This window comes from Alosa sapidissima, chromosome 6 (assembly GCF_018492685.1).
Source record: "Alosa sapidissima isolate fAloSap1 chromosome 6, fAloSap1.pri, whole genome shotgun sequence".
Taxonomy (NCBI): Eukaryota; Metazoa; Chordata; class Actinopteri; order Clupeiformes; family Clupeidae; genus Alosa; species Alosa sapidissima.
In genome coordinates, this window is record NC_055962.1 from 31298993 (window position 1) to 31314178 (window position 15186).

At 42.3% G+C, this 15186-nt stretch overlaps 1 protein-coding gene across 1 annotated transcript; it reads left to right on the plus strand.

The window, feature by feature from the left end:
* The first annotated feature begins 1754 nt into the window (after nt 1-1754).
* On the plus strand, nt 1755-14335 carry LOC121711338 (sterile alpha motif domain-containing protein 15-like). The gene is made up of 3 exons (XM_042094852.1): nt 1755-1884; nt 2619-2717; nt 14128-14335. Exons 1-3 carry the CDS (start codon nt 1813-1815, stop codon nt 14302-14304), a joined length of 348 nt encoding a protein of 115 aa, XP_041950786.1. The 5' UTR covers nt 1755-1812; the 3' UTR covers nt 14305-14335.
* Nucleotides 14336-15186: the final 851 nt, after the last annotated feature.

Below are 15186 nucleotides of genomic sequence, written 5' to 3' on the forward strand. Positions count from 1 at the left end.
AAGTTTTACTGTAGAAGAAAGGGATGCTTGAGGACATTTAAGTGTTAACACGGTCACCTGATTTGGGGTAGGTGCAGATGAGCAGATCGGACGGGTCCGGACGGAATGTCGACACAGAGGTAAGGTTTTTTGCGAAGTGCTCCACGATGGGTACACCACGCACCTTTATCAGCGGCAGACGCTGGCTGGCATCTTCCTCTCCACCTCTGGCGTTGGCTTTCTCTACTTTCTGCTCCATCTTGGCCATGCACACGCACACAAAGAAAAGTGTAAAAAAATGTTATGGCGCAGTGAAACACACTCTGAAACTCACTCGCACGCACGCACATAACCCAATGAGTTAGGCCTATATTTTTGTAGGCCTATATTGAGGTTTGTGATTGTGAAGCATGCAGTTGCGTGTCAAGTGTAGTCTAAAGATATTGTCTAAAGGGCCTGTGCGCACACCCGCGCTTTCAACGTCTTTGACTCCCATATCGTCTTTCAGCAAAAGTGGGGCTTTCCCCCCGCTTGCAACGCCCCTGGAGAGCTCAGCTTTGATATATGGTGTTGAGTCGGATTTTCAATAATACTACTACTAATAATAATAATAATAATAATAATAAATAAATAAAAAAAACGTTGTCCATGCCCTCAGATATAGCCTAATAGAAACCGTAGACTACGCTACACCATTGACTGTAGAAAATGATGGGCTATACGCCAGTGGTTCTCAAACTTTTTCTTTCATTCCCCACTTTGATCAAGGGGGCATTCTCGAGCTCCATCTGTCCCTCATCGCTCTAATAAAGTGGTAGGTCAAGCTTAAAATTGTCAAATTTATTGAAATAATGACAAGTTCTAAATATATCCTCTTCAACAGAGTTAAAATCAGCTGGTGCTGCAGATATAATAATAAATAAATACATAACACGCATATTTCTGTTTTCCAGCAACATATTAGGAAGCATAGGCCATTTTACAGCATTGTACAATATATTCAATGAAATACCAACATGCTGCATTAAATGGATCCATAATCCAGTCATACTGAGCACTGCTGGTTGGGAATATTTTTTAAATAAACTTTGCAGGGATGTGATGTAGGCCTACTGTTTAATACATGGGATCACAAGAGTGCCTCCCAATCAGACGTTTCAGCGATTTCGCTCAGAAATCTCAAAGGCATAATACTGTCGCGATCGAGGCGCCTGTCACTCAAGTTTTTTTGGTGAATGCAGTAGGCCTAATCTTATTTGCTAGGTGAGGTAGGTGCTTGTCTTTGCCTTGTAACTGGACATTTAACTCAAATGTATCGCTAAGATATATCAAATATATCGCTAAGATAGGCCAGCTTCGTCAATAAATGTTCATTAGTGAACGTGCTTGCAGATTCAAACATGCGCTCTTCCTCCAAGAAGAGGCGACTCGAAGCTCAAACACGCGCGACAGCACTTAATTCGGGAAAGCCACCTTGCCTCGCTGTGAAACAGTACAGCCTTTTGGTCAGCTACCATCTCTTCGCAAAGTGCGGAGAATATACGCGCTTTTAAGGGCCGGGTTTTGATGAAATTCACCACTCTCACAACAACGTTAAATCTTATGTAGGTCGGAACTAACTGCTGCCTTGACACGAGCACTTACCTGTGAATAACACAGTGCGTCCATTGCGCATCGGGTGCTACCTGGGCCCAGGCTACAGATAAATAATAATAAAATTATTCTCCGCGACCAGTAGTGGGTCCCACAGTTTGAGAAACGCTGGGCTACGCAGTCTGGCTACACCCAGAAAGTAATTAAAAGAGTTGACTGTTTCCATGGATACACATCAAGATGGCGTTCTTTCAATGGAACCGTGAAGACGTCGGAAAATGGATAGAGTCCCTAGGATATTCACATTACACGGTATGATGCAGCTAAAAACATCTAATGTGTTTAGGGAGAAAAGAATCGTCGCTGTGTTTAACTCACGTATAGCCTACTTAGCTGGTAGCATACACTTTTTTATCAGCCGAATAGCTGAGGCTACTCTGCTAATCCGCTGGTGTAACTTCTTGAAAAGCGTGACGGCTTGAGTTTTGAAGAAGTTTGAGATAGGCCTACATAGAAGAGGTATTTCACAAAACCTAGCCTAGATTGCCTAAGCATTTCTAAATCAAGTTGTTGGATACTTTAGTGGTAGGTACACTATGAAACGTGACATAGGCCTACTAGATTTGCCTTAAATTACCCCTGAAAACTAGCCTGACCTGAAAACACACCAAACCAATGAATTTGAATAAGGGGCTCTCAATTTGTAAAATGCCCTTAACTTTACCTTACATTTAATCTTACATTTAAGGTGTCAAGGCAGATGTTTCCATGTGTTGTGATAAGGGGTAATTAAGAACAATTTAGGCCTAAGTATATCTGAATTAATTTGATTTTAAAGTTAGTGTTAATTCAGGGATTCCTTGATTAAGGGAAGGGGGGGGGGGCTTTCTACTCAAAAACTACTTAATCATAGAATGATTTTAAGGTCAAAAGCACTCTTTGGTCAAAAGAATCTTTGGTCAAAAATAAGGTATTTATAAGGGGTAAAATTAAGGGCTTTTGTTTTGTAGTGTTAGTCTTTCTTACATTTGTGTATGTTCTTCTAGGCATGTTTCATAGAGAATGGCATCACTGGCAGAAAGCTCATTCACATAAATTGTCGTAATTTGCCCAAATTAGGCATCACCGACTTTGAAGATATGAAGGTAAGAACAAATCAATTCGCCTTATAGACCTCTCCGGAATAAGTCCCGCCTCCGTAACTTCCGTATCCATCCAACTTCCAGGCGTCGAATGTCTATGGGAAATAACATGCCATTTCGAAATGTCATACCGGTAAAACATCTGTAGGTGGCGAAGTAGAAAAAAATGGTGGGCCGATTGGCCTACACACTTCTGCCATCTAGTTTCCACTGCGTTTTTTGATTGTCGGTGCCGTTAAAGTAGAAATATATCAGTAAGAAGCACTAAGCTAACGCACGCTTCAGACGCCGCGACTCCCCCAGTCAAGGTTGCATAGCAACGGCAATGTTTCATAGTTTGTCGTTACCGAAATGGAGTTTGTGACACCAGAGCCTGTCTACGGAGGTGGCACTAACCCTGCGTGAAATCATCATGTTTGATAGGTTGTTAATACATTCTGAAAACGTTACTGTTCTGATCAAGGTCATGCAAAATAAAGCTATCGACTTAATACGATTCAGCCTCTGATTTCTAGTCTGCTTATCATTATCTGTTATTCGTGAAAAAAAATCTCATCTCGTCATGTCTTTAGTGCTTTGGTCGGCAATTTCTTTCTTTTTCAAATATCTCAATAACAGCCAACAAACTCGCACAGTCAAATCAAAGTTAAGTCATGTTGAAAAGAGACTGAACCTTGCAAACGATTTACATTTATAGACCACTGAAACCACGCATGAATCACACGTAAAAATGACCATCACGTTAGGTTGTGACTGAGTTGTGAGCAAGATCTAACGCCCTCCCCCGCCCGCGTACATATCGGAACTAGCTCCCGGTTAGCATTAATAATCGTTTACTACTTAAACGGCACCGACAATCAAAAAATCCAGTGGAAACTAGATGGCAGAAGTGTGTAGGCCAATCGGCCCACCAGCTTTTTCTACTTTGTCACCTACAGAGTTTGACAGGTACGATCTTTCGAAACGCCATGTTATTTCCCATAGACATTTGACAACCAGAAGTTGGATGGATACGGAAGTTACGGAGGCGAGACTTATTCTGGAGAGGTCTATTCACCTGGCGGCCAGAACGAGGCTAACTGTACGTACACACCGCCGCCGACTTGAGCTTCCAAAGAAGCTCTGGTCGTCCTGTCAAGGACGCTTGTCAAAAAAGTCCAGGGAAGCTTTGGACGCTTTGGCCGCTCTGACGTGACAGCATTTTACGTTCGATCATGTTCTATCTTAATACTTCCGTCTATTCGATTGGTTGCTGGTTGTTGGTCGCTGAACCGCATCATAGCTCATTACCATAAAGTTGACTGACTTTCAACTTTCTGCTTGACGCTCAAGACGCCGAAAACGCGACGCCAACGGATTTGACGCTTCTGGCAGCTGAGAGAAGCTGGCTTCCATTGAAAATGAATGACTTCCTGACTCTTTGGAAGCTCAAGTCGGTGGCGGTGTGTACGTACAGTAAAGCGTACACTTGCCATTACAACTCAGGTAATGCACTCCGTTTGCAAACTGCTATTTGCTGACATTTAACAAAATAACCAACAAATTTATTGACTATGAAAATATTTAGTTATAGCCCTACATGGAAGTATGCAAACGCTATGCATGTTATATAGAACAATGTGTCCATATGTGAACAGGTAGAACTTAACACATAGACCCATCATAAACTGTAAATAGAGACTTAAATATCAAAAATCTAGATTTTATTAACAATATATCAATTGTAAACTAATCAAGGATGTGGCAAGACAGAAGTGAAGGGAATTGTACAGTTTGCAGATTCACCAAGTCAACATTTGAAAGTAATTGTGGTGAATAATTACTTAATATTAATCTTAGACTGGCAAACTTCAGGAAAAACTCAGGAATCAAGTTTATTCTGTTAAAAGCAGAGAGGGTACAAAAAATGGTCTATGGTCTACTGTATGTAGGCCTAGCCCAGGCCTGGAAGGCCTAGGTTGGCCTGTAGCCAACTTCTCCTCTCTTCCGTTCTACATCTTAGTCTAAGTCCAAGTCTAAATCCAAATCTGACAAACATTGCAGTTTAGTTACTTTTAAATGCTTTAAACAAAGAAGAAAATGGCGCCAAAACAAGCCCACATGATTGGTTCTCCAGTTGGCATCAGACACACCTACTCACACCCACTTCACACCTATCTGAATAGCATGAGTAGAGATATCTTATATATCAGAAATATCACTTATAGAATGTTCCAAACTTTCTCACAATCAAATCATTACAATCCTTGTACTGAGACTATCACAATGATACTGAACATGAATACATTTACATTTCATGACACATGACACAACCGGTAATGCGTTGGGCAGTTTTCACCACCCTCTGCAGTGCTTTTCGGTCATGTTGATGAGGATCCTCTTGATGGTGCAGCGGTAGAAGTTCACCAGGATCTTTAGTCTCCTCAGAAAGAAGAATGTGGACACTCTGAAGCTGGTGACATGTTCCACCTCAGTCCCGTTGTTAAAAATGGGGATGTGTGTGCTAGCTTTAGACTTCCTGAAGTCCACAATAAGCTCTTTGGTGTTACTGGTGTTGAGAGCCAGGTTTTTGTCAGTGCACCCCGATGTTTAGTGCTGGACCTCCTCCCTGTAGGCCGTCTCATCGCTGTTGCTGATGAGACCAATCACAGTAGTGTCGTCTGCAAACTTGACGTGTTAGAGCCATGTACATGTGTGCAGACATAAGTGAAGAGGGAGTAAAGGAGAGGGCTCAGCACACATCCCTGTGGTACGCCAGTGTACAGGGTGATAGTTGAGGAGGTTTGATTATCTAACCTAACAGACTGAGGTCTGTTGATTAGGAAGTCCAGAATCCAGTTACAGAGGGAGGTATTGATGAGTTTGGTGATCAGTTTGGAGGGGATGATTTTGAATGCTGAACTAAAGTCAATAAACAGCATTCTCACATAGGTGTTGCTATTTGCAATTGTTGCTATTAGTGGGACAGGGCAGAGAGATGGCATCCTCTGTGCTCCTGTTCTGACGGAAGGCAAATTGGAAGGGGTCCAGTGAGGGTGGTAAGCAGAGATGGGCCAGGAGCAGCCTCTCGAACCACTTCATGATGATGGGGGTGAGTGCAACTGGATTGAAGGCTTGTTGCAGTGTTTTGGCACCGGCACGATGGAGGTGGTTTTAAAGCACGCGGGGACAGCTGGCTGGGCTAGTGACAGATAAAATATGTCAGTCCAAACCTCAGTCAGCTACAGCACAGCTACACAGCATAGGCCCTGAGTACGCGTCTGGGGATACCATAAGGACCAGCAGCCTTACCTGCTTTAGTCCTGCTCAGTGCCGCACACACATCGGTGGTGGAGAGTGTGAGGGGCTGGTGATCTGCAGAGACCACAGCCTTGATGGCCACCTCCTTGTCCCTATCAAAGCGGCCATAGAAGTGGTTTTGCTCATCAGGCAAGGAGGTGTCGGTGACAGGGGGGGTGTTGGTTAGGGGCAGCCGTGGCCTACTGGTTAGCGCTTCGGACTTCGGGTAACCGGAGGGTTGCCGGTTCGAACCCCGACCAGTAGGAATGGCTGAAGTGCCCTTGAGCAAGGCGCCTAACCCCTCACTGCTCCCCGAGCGCCACTGTTGTTGCAGGCAGCTCACTGCGCCGGAATTAGTGTGTGCTTCACCTCACTGTGTGTTCACTGTGTACTGAGTGTGTTTCACTAATTCACAGATTGGGATAAATGCAGAGACCAAATTTCCCTCACAGGATCAAAAGAGTATATATACTTATACTTACTTATACTTAGTAGTGTCACTTGATGACAGAAATGTACATGTTTCTCAACCAATGCGCAAGCTCATGAGGATTTCCATAAGTGGACTGTAAGGACTGAAACTAGATGTACCGAAGAGCGGTACAAAATATGACCGCCGCCCAGTCCTGTACATTCTCTCCACAAAAAAAATCACACTTGTCAATTTGTCTCCATCTCCTACTCCATCACCTACTCTTGCAACTTTTGTGTATATAAATTAGTGTGTGTGTGTGTGTGTGTTTTCGCTTGTGAGTGTGTGTGGGGGTAATGGTGTGTGTGTGTGTGTGTGTGTGTGTGTGTGTGTGTGTGTGTGTGTGTGTGTGTGTTCGCTTGTTAGTAGGGGTAATGGGGTGTGTGTGCGTGTTCCTGCTTGCCTGCATGTGTGGGTTTTTATGTGTGTGTGGGTGTTTGTGTGTGTGTGTGGGTAGTGCTGGGCGGTATACGGTTCACACCGTATACCGGTGTATATTTTCGTTATGATATGAATTTTTAATATACCACCAACATATGAGTGTTTTTGCGTGTGTTCATGTCATGAGTGTGTTTGCATGCATGCGTGCATAGTGTACAGTCACTAAATGTACACATATAGTAATTTATTGTATGGTACCCCATGGACGGAATTCCACGAAACTTGACATGCATTCAGAGGGTGTCATAATGATCCTACACTTCAAATTCCGTGCAGTTTTGAACCTGCCAGCCAAAGATACCTGCGATTACAATGCCTCGTTTTTGCTTTTTAATTTTTAACTAGGTGGTGCTATACATCAAATGAGTGGATATGGGATGGGTTGACATGGCCCCTGGAGGCCAACATACAGAAAAATATTGGTCATCCTAGGCCCTACGGTTCTCGAGCTATTCACAGAAAACTATCCGGCCATTTACAGGCCAGTTGGTGTACAGTCACTAAATGTGCACAAAACTTGGCATGCATTCAGAGGGTGTCATAATGATCCTACACCTCCAATGTTGTGCTGTTTTGTTTTACTGAAGAAGAAGAAAAAAGTTACGCTGTACGGCGGTCATAATTAAAACACCACTAAACACAGACCGACCCGATCCACCATGGTAGGCTCCTTCAGTGATATCGGATTTTAACATATGTAGTGTAACCCAGTCAGACACATTCAGGGTACTGGAATCTGTATTTTAAGTTATATGCAACTGAATTGTATATTAAGTATGTTAATATTATAACAGCGGGACTAAACTCCTCTTTGAAAACATCTTTATGCTGATTGAGAGCACCTTCTTTCTTGGATGATGTGTTTAGACACTCACTCCAAGTTTTAGTTTCTCACCAAACATGCAAACTACAAATGCCATTTTTGATAATTATTTGACACATATTTTATGTTACTAAAATAGTTGTTCTACAGTCTCAATGTGGAAAAGATGTTTTTAAATATATCTTTACCTACCAAATCAAGCACCAAACAAAGGCTGTCTTCAACTGCTCACTCTCAGCTCAGCTGTGCCTCAAAGCAGGAAGAAAGGTAAGCTTCTCTTTCTGGAATTAAGATTCTGATATGGGAGTGGTTATGAGTGTGTGTGTGTGTCTGTGTGTGTGTGTGTGTGTGTGTGTGTGTGTGATAGATAGTTAGCCAGTTCTGAGTCTGGCACATCTCTGATCTTATTTTGGTATGTTTTTATATTTTGGCAATATTTTTGAGGTGGTAAAAAGCCTCACTTTCATGTGGCTGTTGAAATTTAGATCACTGTCAATTAATACACCAAGATTATTAACAGTATCCTTTGCTTTCAACCATTTTGTATCAAGGAGAGTGGCAACCCTAAGTCTTTCCTCCTTTTTACTTTAATTACTTCAGTTTTTTCTTTGTTCAGCCGAAGAAAATTTTGAGACATCCAGGTGTTGATTTGTTCTATACACTGACAAAGATTCAAGGGGACCATAGTCGTTTGGCGACAGAGCTAAGTAGATTTGTGTGTCATCTGCACAGCTATGCTATGATAATCAAATTATTTTGGATGATTTGTCCAAGTGGGAGCATATAGAGGTTGAATAATAGTGGCCCCAAGATCGACCCCTGGGGAACACCACAGGTCAAGGACGTTAGTGTTGAGGTACAGTTTCCTTAACCTTGTATCCTTGTATTCCAACTGTCAGTTATCATCAACTATGCCTCTAGCCTACTATATTAAACCACCACTTACCTAGCAACCAATTTAGCAACCATTGAAATTAAGCATCTATGTCAGTTTCTATAGCAACCAACATGATTATACTAGCAAACCACTGTAGTAACTCCTTTATTTCTGATAGTAGCTACCATGGACACCCTAGCAACAACCTAGCAACGACTTCAAGTACCCTAGCAACAGCCTAGCAACCACATTCACAGTTAAAACCTAGCAACCAACATCATTAACCTAGCAACCACCATAACTACTCTAGCAACAGTCAGTTGTCATCAACTTTGACTCCCGTCAACTGTTTCCTCTGCCCACAACTGTTTCAAAGTAAAACTCCTCACTACAATAATTCCATTTTAAATAATTTAACCATTTAAACTATCCAACTATTTAACTGTTCAGCCTTTCAAACTGTCAGTTGTCATCAACTATGACTCCCGCCAACTGTGTCCTCTGCCCACAACTGTTTGGCAGCCTGGGCTTTTCAGTCAACTAGTGTGATTAACTCCCAATCTACATTCAACTTTTAAACTGTCTACTTTTAAACTATTAACTTTTATTAAGCTGTGCAACCACCATGTCTGTCCTAGCGTCATTTTCATGCACTCGTAATTCCCTGGAATTACATTATCTAGTTTTATATACAATGCTGGCAATGCTGAAAACAATTAACATCCTTATTTATCTTACTTACATTGAGTTGACTGTGTGGCTTAATCCACAGATGTGGTGGAGCACTGTTTCGTTATGGTTTGCTAAGGAGTAACCCTTTGCTTTAAAATAGTGGAGATCTGGGACGAGAGAATTTAATCTAATTTAACATAATTACAGAAAACTTAATCAAGATTGAAAGGCATTTTACTGTGTATCGGTGTTGTGTTAATCCCACATATGTCATTTGACTGTGCTTTTCAACTCATCACTATAAAATCCCATAAAACCGGACAAATATCAAGGCTCCTAATACATTTCTATGGAGCCATAAGGTGAAATCAGAGCCCGTCTACGGAGAGCCTGGCCACTCCGTATTAAGTCCCATTGTACCGAATTTTGGTTGCAGTTCCACAAGAGTTCCACTGGGGGCGATCGCCATGAGTGCAGAATGAATGAGAGTCAATGGAGCTAGACGGCTAAATTTGTCTCTTTCACCTGATTGTCGTTGACAAATCTCAGATTTGATTTTAGTTTGTATAATTTCAACATGGGTTATAGGTCAAAAGTTGAATGAACGAGTACTTATGTCCTTTTGATTTCTTACAGGTTGGGTCGTTGTTGCCCATAACACGCTAGCATTGTGCTAATGAATGACGTCATTGACACGTTTGAAAGGCTTTTTAGAACAATTAAGTGACTTTAAAAAATATAATACTCAACCAATTTTCTTTGCCTCCCCTTTCGAATACAATATTCAAATTACTTGAAAAAAAATTATATCCCGAGAAAATTGGATTTTGAGGGGTACAGCTCCATAGACCTCCATGCATTCTGCACTCATGGACGAGTGCCCTCATGTGGAACCACAGAAGGAACTGCAACCAGTTCAGAAACCGGAAGTTTTCTGAGAGTGGCAGTTCTCCCCTTATTAGACATTCTCTGGTGAAGTTGACGGGCCATGTCTGCCTGCACCGAGCTACTGGACTGCCATTGGCTCATCTGCGTTCGATGGGCGGGGTTTTGCGAACGGTCAATTGTGAGGGGGGATTTGTTAACTTATTGACAGTTGAAAATAGAAGACGAATGTTATACTGATGATGTTAGAAAAGAAAGACTGTCTTGCTTTGTATACTTTAGAGCAGTGGTCCCCAAACTTTTTCTTCTGAGGGCCAGCTCACTATGAATGGCTCTAAGAGAGGGCCTAAGAGACTTGGAGTATATCAGTAACCATAAATAGCTTAGAACTGTGAACAGCAGCAATCTACCTTAGTTGAATATTCCATTACATTTAATCATAGGCTACTGCAATTTAATACCATTGTTAGCTGTGTTTATATTGCCATCATGCCATATCAATCTAAAATGTAGCTCAACTGAAACAATACTAATAAAAAGACGTAAGCATTCCCAAAAGTATTAGCAGGGAGTCCCAAAAGTATATTTTATTCAAAATGTGTGAACTCTGAACTCTGTGTCTTTGCCTACACAGCTCAAGTTGTGAACAAGCAATATCCTACAAATAATTTAAAGTTCTCAAACTATGAGAGGTTTATGAAGTGCTGGCAAAAACATCTGAAATGACCACTTTCACTCACCTGATGAGAACTTTGTGAATTGTGAATTTGAATGAACATTTGAACGAGTGAATAAAAAATAGAAATAATTATCCCAGAAATAAGACTTGAATAGAAGTTTATTAGTTATTAACAATTAATTGATAAACTTTTAGAATACTTTGAGCGCTGATGCAGTCAGCATAGGCCTCTTACATTGTTTGCAGGTAGGCCTACATTTCATTCCGTTTTCGATGGCAAACGCGAAACAGCGCCAAAACAACCACCAGTGGACAAAAAGAGTATTACATGTGTACAGTTAAGACTCGCCATAGAGAATGAATGGGGGAAATTACGGAGGTTATAGTTTGACTATGTCGTAGTCATCGTCAAACATAGTTTGGGGACCACTGCTTTAGAGTTATGTGTGAGGAGCATCTGTTTATGTATTTCATAGTGGATCTGAAGTATGTATTACGCCATTGTATTTCGATCTTCATGCAGTCTTTTTAGGGACTGTTCGTTATTTATAAACGGGGCCATCGGAGGGATTTTGAGCGCTTCAATCAAAAGTTGCATGACCCTCCCCTGCCTGCTAGAAAATGTTCAACGACCCTCTAGTAGCATTTTCAAAAAAGACATGACCCTCCCCGGCCAATTGTCGATACCTTCCGCCTATGCTTTTAAGTGCTAGGAGAACACACATCGACTTAAGCTACCATTCTATAATCAACCTCTGCTTTCTGATCTTACACATCACACTTCACCAAGATGGAGGCCATTTCAGTAGATTTACTCACTAACATTGTTGTGGAAACACAAGCATGGAAACTAAATGCACACTTCCTGCAACTGCATTAGCCTACTTGAAATAAGTTACTCCTCTAGTAAGTATTCACATGAAATAAAACAATAAAACATTGAGACCATTCAACAAAGCACACTGGGTAATAACAAATTCAACACATGAACTTGTTGCTATGGACTCGTCTCTAGGCTTCCTCTAGGCTGCCGAAGCTGAAAATGATCCAAAACTCAATTTCTCAGACGAGCGTCAATTTGGGAGCTTGCACTCCTTCCTTCTCAAATGACTTGAAAAGGCCGTTTGCACAATTTCACAAATAATCACAGGGACCGAAAAATACCTAACATGCCAACTTTTTCCGGGTTTATCATTTTAGCTTTTCCCCGCTGTCTTGCCGTTTTAATATTTTCCCGTAGAATATCCCTTACTGTAATACTCTCATAACATTAGTCCTGCATTCTGGACTGTCTCTGTGTTGTCCTGTTGTTACCCCTTGCCCTTCCAGTGAAACAGATGTATTCAAATAATCGTTTTGCTTGCTTGAATGCGAACTCAGAGTGATGTTAACCTAGGCCTATTTAAGTTAACGACGTGGTTGTCGTGAGAGCACGATTCATTGGCGCTTGCACTGTTCGGCCGTAGGCTATGTCTACGTGCGCACCTGCCAGGCTACTCAGCTACGAGTAGACAAAGAATTCCCCCTGTATATTCACTCCAAGTTGGCCTACCATAACTTACCAACTCTACACTGTAGACCATAAACTGGCTATTTATATGACCAATGTATTTGTTCAACTTTATGAAGCAGAATTACGCACTGCTACTTGGAACAAATTGCACTTGTTGCTGGTTACCACAATAAATAGGGCCTACTATATATTTTTTTGCAAACAACAAAAACAGAAAGGATGGAGACAGCAAAGCTAGAGATGGGCAGGAACAAGGTCAATTGGTAGAAATGCTTGTCAAAACGTTAGAAGCTGGATGTGTGGATGAATGAAGCACAAGTATGCTTTATGTTAAGCATGCTGTTTAAAGTAAACCAAAGTTAAATTTAGCTTTTTTAGGGCTGGATAAAGTTGACCAAAATGTTAGGCGTGAATAAAGTAGGCTACTTTGTTGCTCCAACCCTTCCAACGTTAATGGGGACGAATGTTGACATTTTCCGTATTTTGCGTGAGAAACCCGGGAAATCTCCCTTATTTTCATTGTTCAATGTTGACAGAGCTATGGAACGAAAGATAACGTTATATGGCGACAGAAATCAACAATCAAACAAGCCACTTTGATTTTTTGCTGTTTTCATTAATACAAAAGATGGGTGACCCCCCCTTAGACAAAAAAAAAGTTAGGTGACCCTCCCCTCAACAAAGAATAAAAAGACATGACCCTCCCCTTAGGAGTTTTTTTAGGAGACTCTCCCAAACGCGCATCTTGTCTGTGATTTGCTGGAACAGTTTGTAATGTTTTAATGTAGTAGTAGCAGCACAGTTTGCTTGATCTAACCATGTTTCAGTTAAAAGTAAAAAAATCAAGGTTGTGTGTGCAAATCAGATCATTAATTAAGAATTGTTTGTTTGAAAGAGATCTGATAATTAGGAGTGCTGGTTTTGCTGTAAGTGTTGGGGAAATATGATCCACAGGGGAAACCTCCACAAAGGTTGTTGTGGTATGAGTAGGAGATTTGCCTGGTTTACCCTGTAGGCTCGATGCACTTGTCTTCTATTACTTGTCAATACAGGAATAGAGAATGTCATAGGCTTACTGGGTCCCGGCATGTTCTCAAAACTACTGTCGGTACATTTCCATTGCAGGGACCCTGAGAATATCATACAATACAGTCATCATATAATTGTCCCCTGCAGCTGCAGGATCTCTTAAGCAGCATATGAATTATGAACTAAGAGGTTGTTGCTGCTTAAGAGATCCTTCTGAATGGGGGGGGGCGTGGAGGTGCCATGCGCTTCTTTGGTGCTAAAGCTCTTGGGCTACTAAAAAACTGCAAGGCTACTGGCAGCAGTCCTTCCATTCTTTTTTTTAATGCATTTAATTGACAAGATAGTGGAGAATGACAGGAAGTGAGAGTTGGGGTGGGATTCGGAAAGGACCACGGGGCGAGAATCGAACCCGGGTCACCGGCTTACGGTGCAGGTGTCCCAGCCAGTTGCGCCACGGCTGGGGCCTCCATTCTTGCAGGAAACAGTATGTGCTTGGGTGGGAATGGTGATAGGTATACAGGTGCTAAAGGTGCTATGGAGGATTATTGTAGTGCTGTGTCTCGTCATTAGAAAGTCTCTGGCTTAAGCCTCGGATTCCCTGGACTATGAGCGAGCACCTTAATTAGACATCAGCCCCTCTCACATGCTGCTAAATCAAGTCAATTGCAGACAGGTCTCCTGCTCTCCTTCACTCTTAATTGGATAACGAGGACTCTGTGTGCTGTGTGTGTCACCCCCTGCAGGCCATCGCGGCACACGTGCGTGAGCTCCTGGGTGTCTCGGAGCCGGTGTGGAACCGCAGCCTGGCGGACTACCCGCGGGACGACATGGGCCTGTTCCTGGAGCGGAAGAGCCAGACGGGGGAGCTAGCCGACGCACTTACCCTCACCCAGTTCCTCAAGGAGAGGCAGCCATGCTAACCAACACACATTAAAACCACCAGTGCTGAGAGGAATGAGTGGAGAGTGTCTCTGACAGACTCACAGCAGATAGGACCTCCTCTTGTGGTCTTAGTTGCATTTCATGATCTGTGATTTAGCAGACACTCTTATCCATAGCACATTACAGTGAACTAATTACAGGGCCAGTCTCCCTGGACCAACTTGGGGTTAAGTGCGTTTCCCAAGGGCGCAGTGGTGGTAGGCCCGGGGATCGGATTTGTAACCTCCTGGTGTTCTATTTGGACGGCCAGTTCCTTAACCACTAGACTAGACCATCCTCTTTGAGAAGAGGGATCAAAGTGTTTTGAATAGCAGACGTGGTCCAGGGCATTGAGGAGAGGGGAGTGGAGTAGACCCGTGGTGTGAGTTGAAGAGCTGCTTTAAAAATAGCTGTGGTCCATGGGATGGCCTATGCGGGTCTTTTAATTTCACATAGATTAGACACATCTGTATCAGGGGCTGCGGTGTAGAGCAACAAAGCCAGCTCCCACAAAGGAAATTCAACCCTGATTGATGTCTTCTCATTAACTACAATCTCTGCTATGAAATTATGGCTATCCTCCATCTTTTCAAGCCTCTTTTTGGTTTCTGAATGGTATGTGAGAGCAAACTGTATAGCCTCTTGCTGTAATTTGCTTTGTATAAAAGCGTCTGCTAAATGAATAAATGTAATGTAACTATATAGGCTGTAGGAATGACCCGATTACCTCAGTTCCTGAGGGGTTTGAGATCTGAGATGCCACAGTGTTGATTAGGTCCTCTTGTCAACGTGTGAGGGGCAGCATCGGAGCTTTTAAACCCTATACCTGAATGAAGATGGTTGGCTTGCAGGGGTGTCAGGTGATTTTCAGGTTTTTTGAA

Coding starts and splice junctions, on each gene's coding strand:
- LOC121711338 (XM_042094852.1), top strand. CDS start 1,813: ATGGCGTTCTTTCAATGGAACCGTGAAGACGTCGGAAAATGGATAGAG. Junction 1,885..2,618: donor TAGGATATTCACATTACACG/GTATGATGCAGC, acceptor ATGTTCTTCTAG/GCATGTTTCATAGAGAATGG. Junction 2,718..14,127: donor CCGACTTTGAAGATATGAAG/GTAAGAACAAAT, acceptor CACCCCCTGCAG/GCCATCGCGGCACACGTGCG.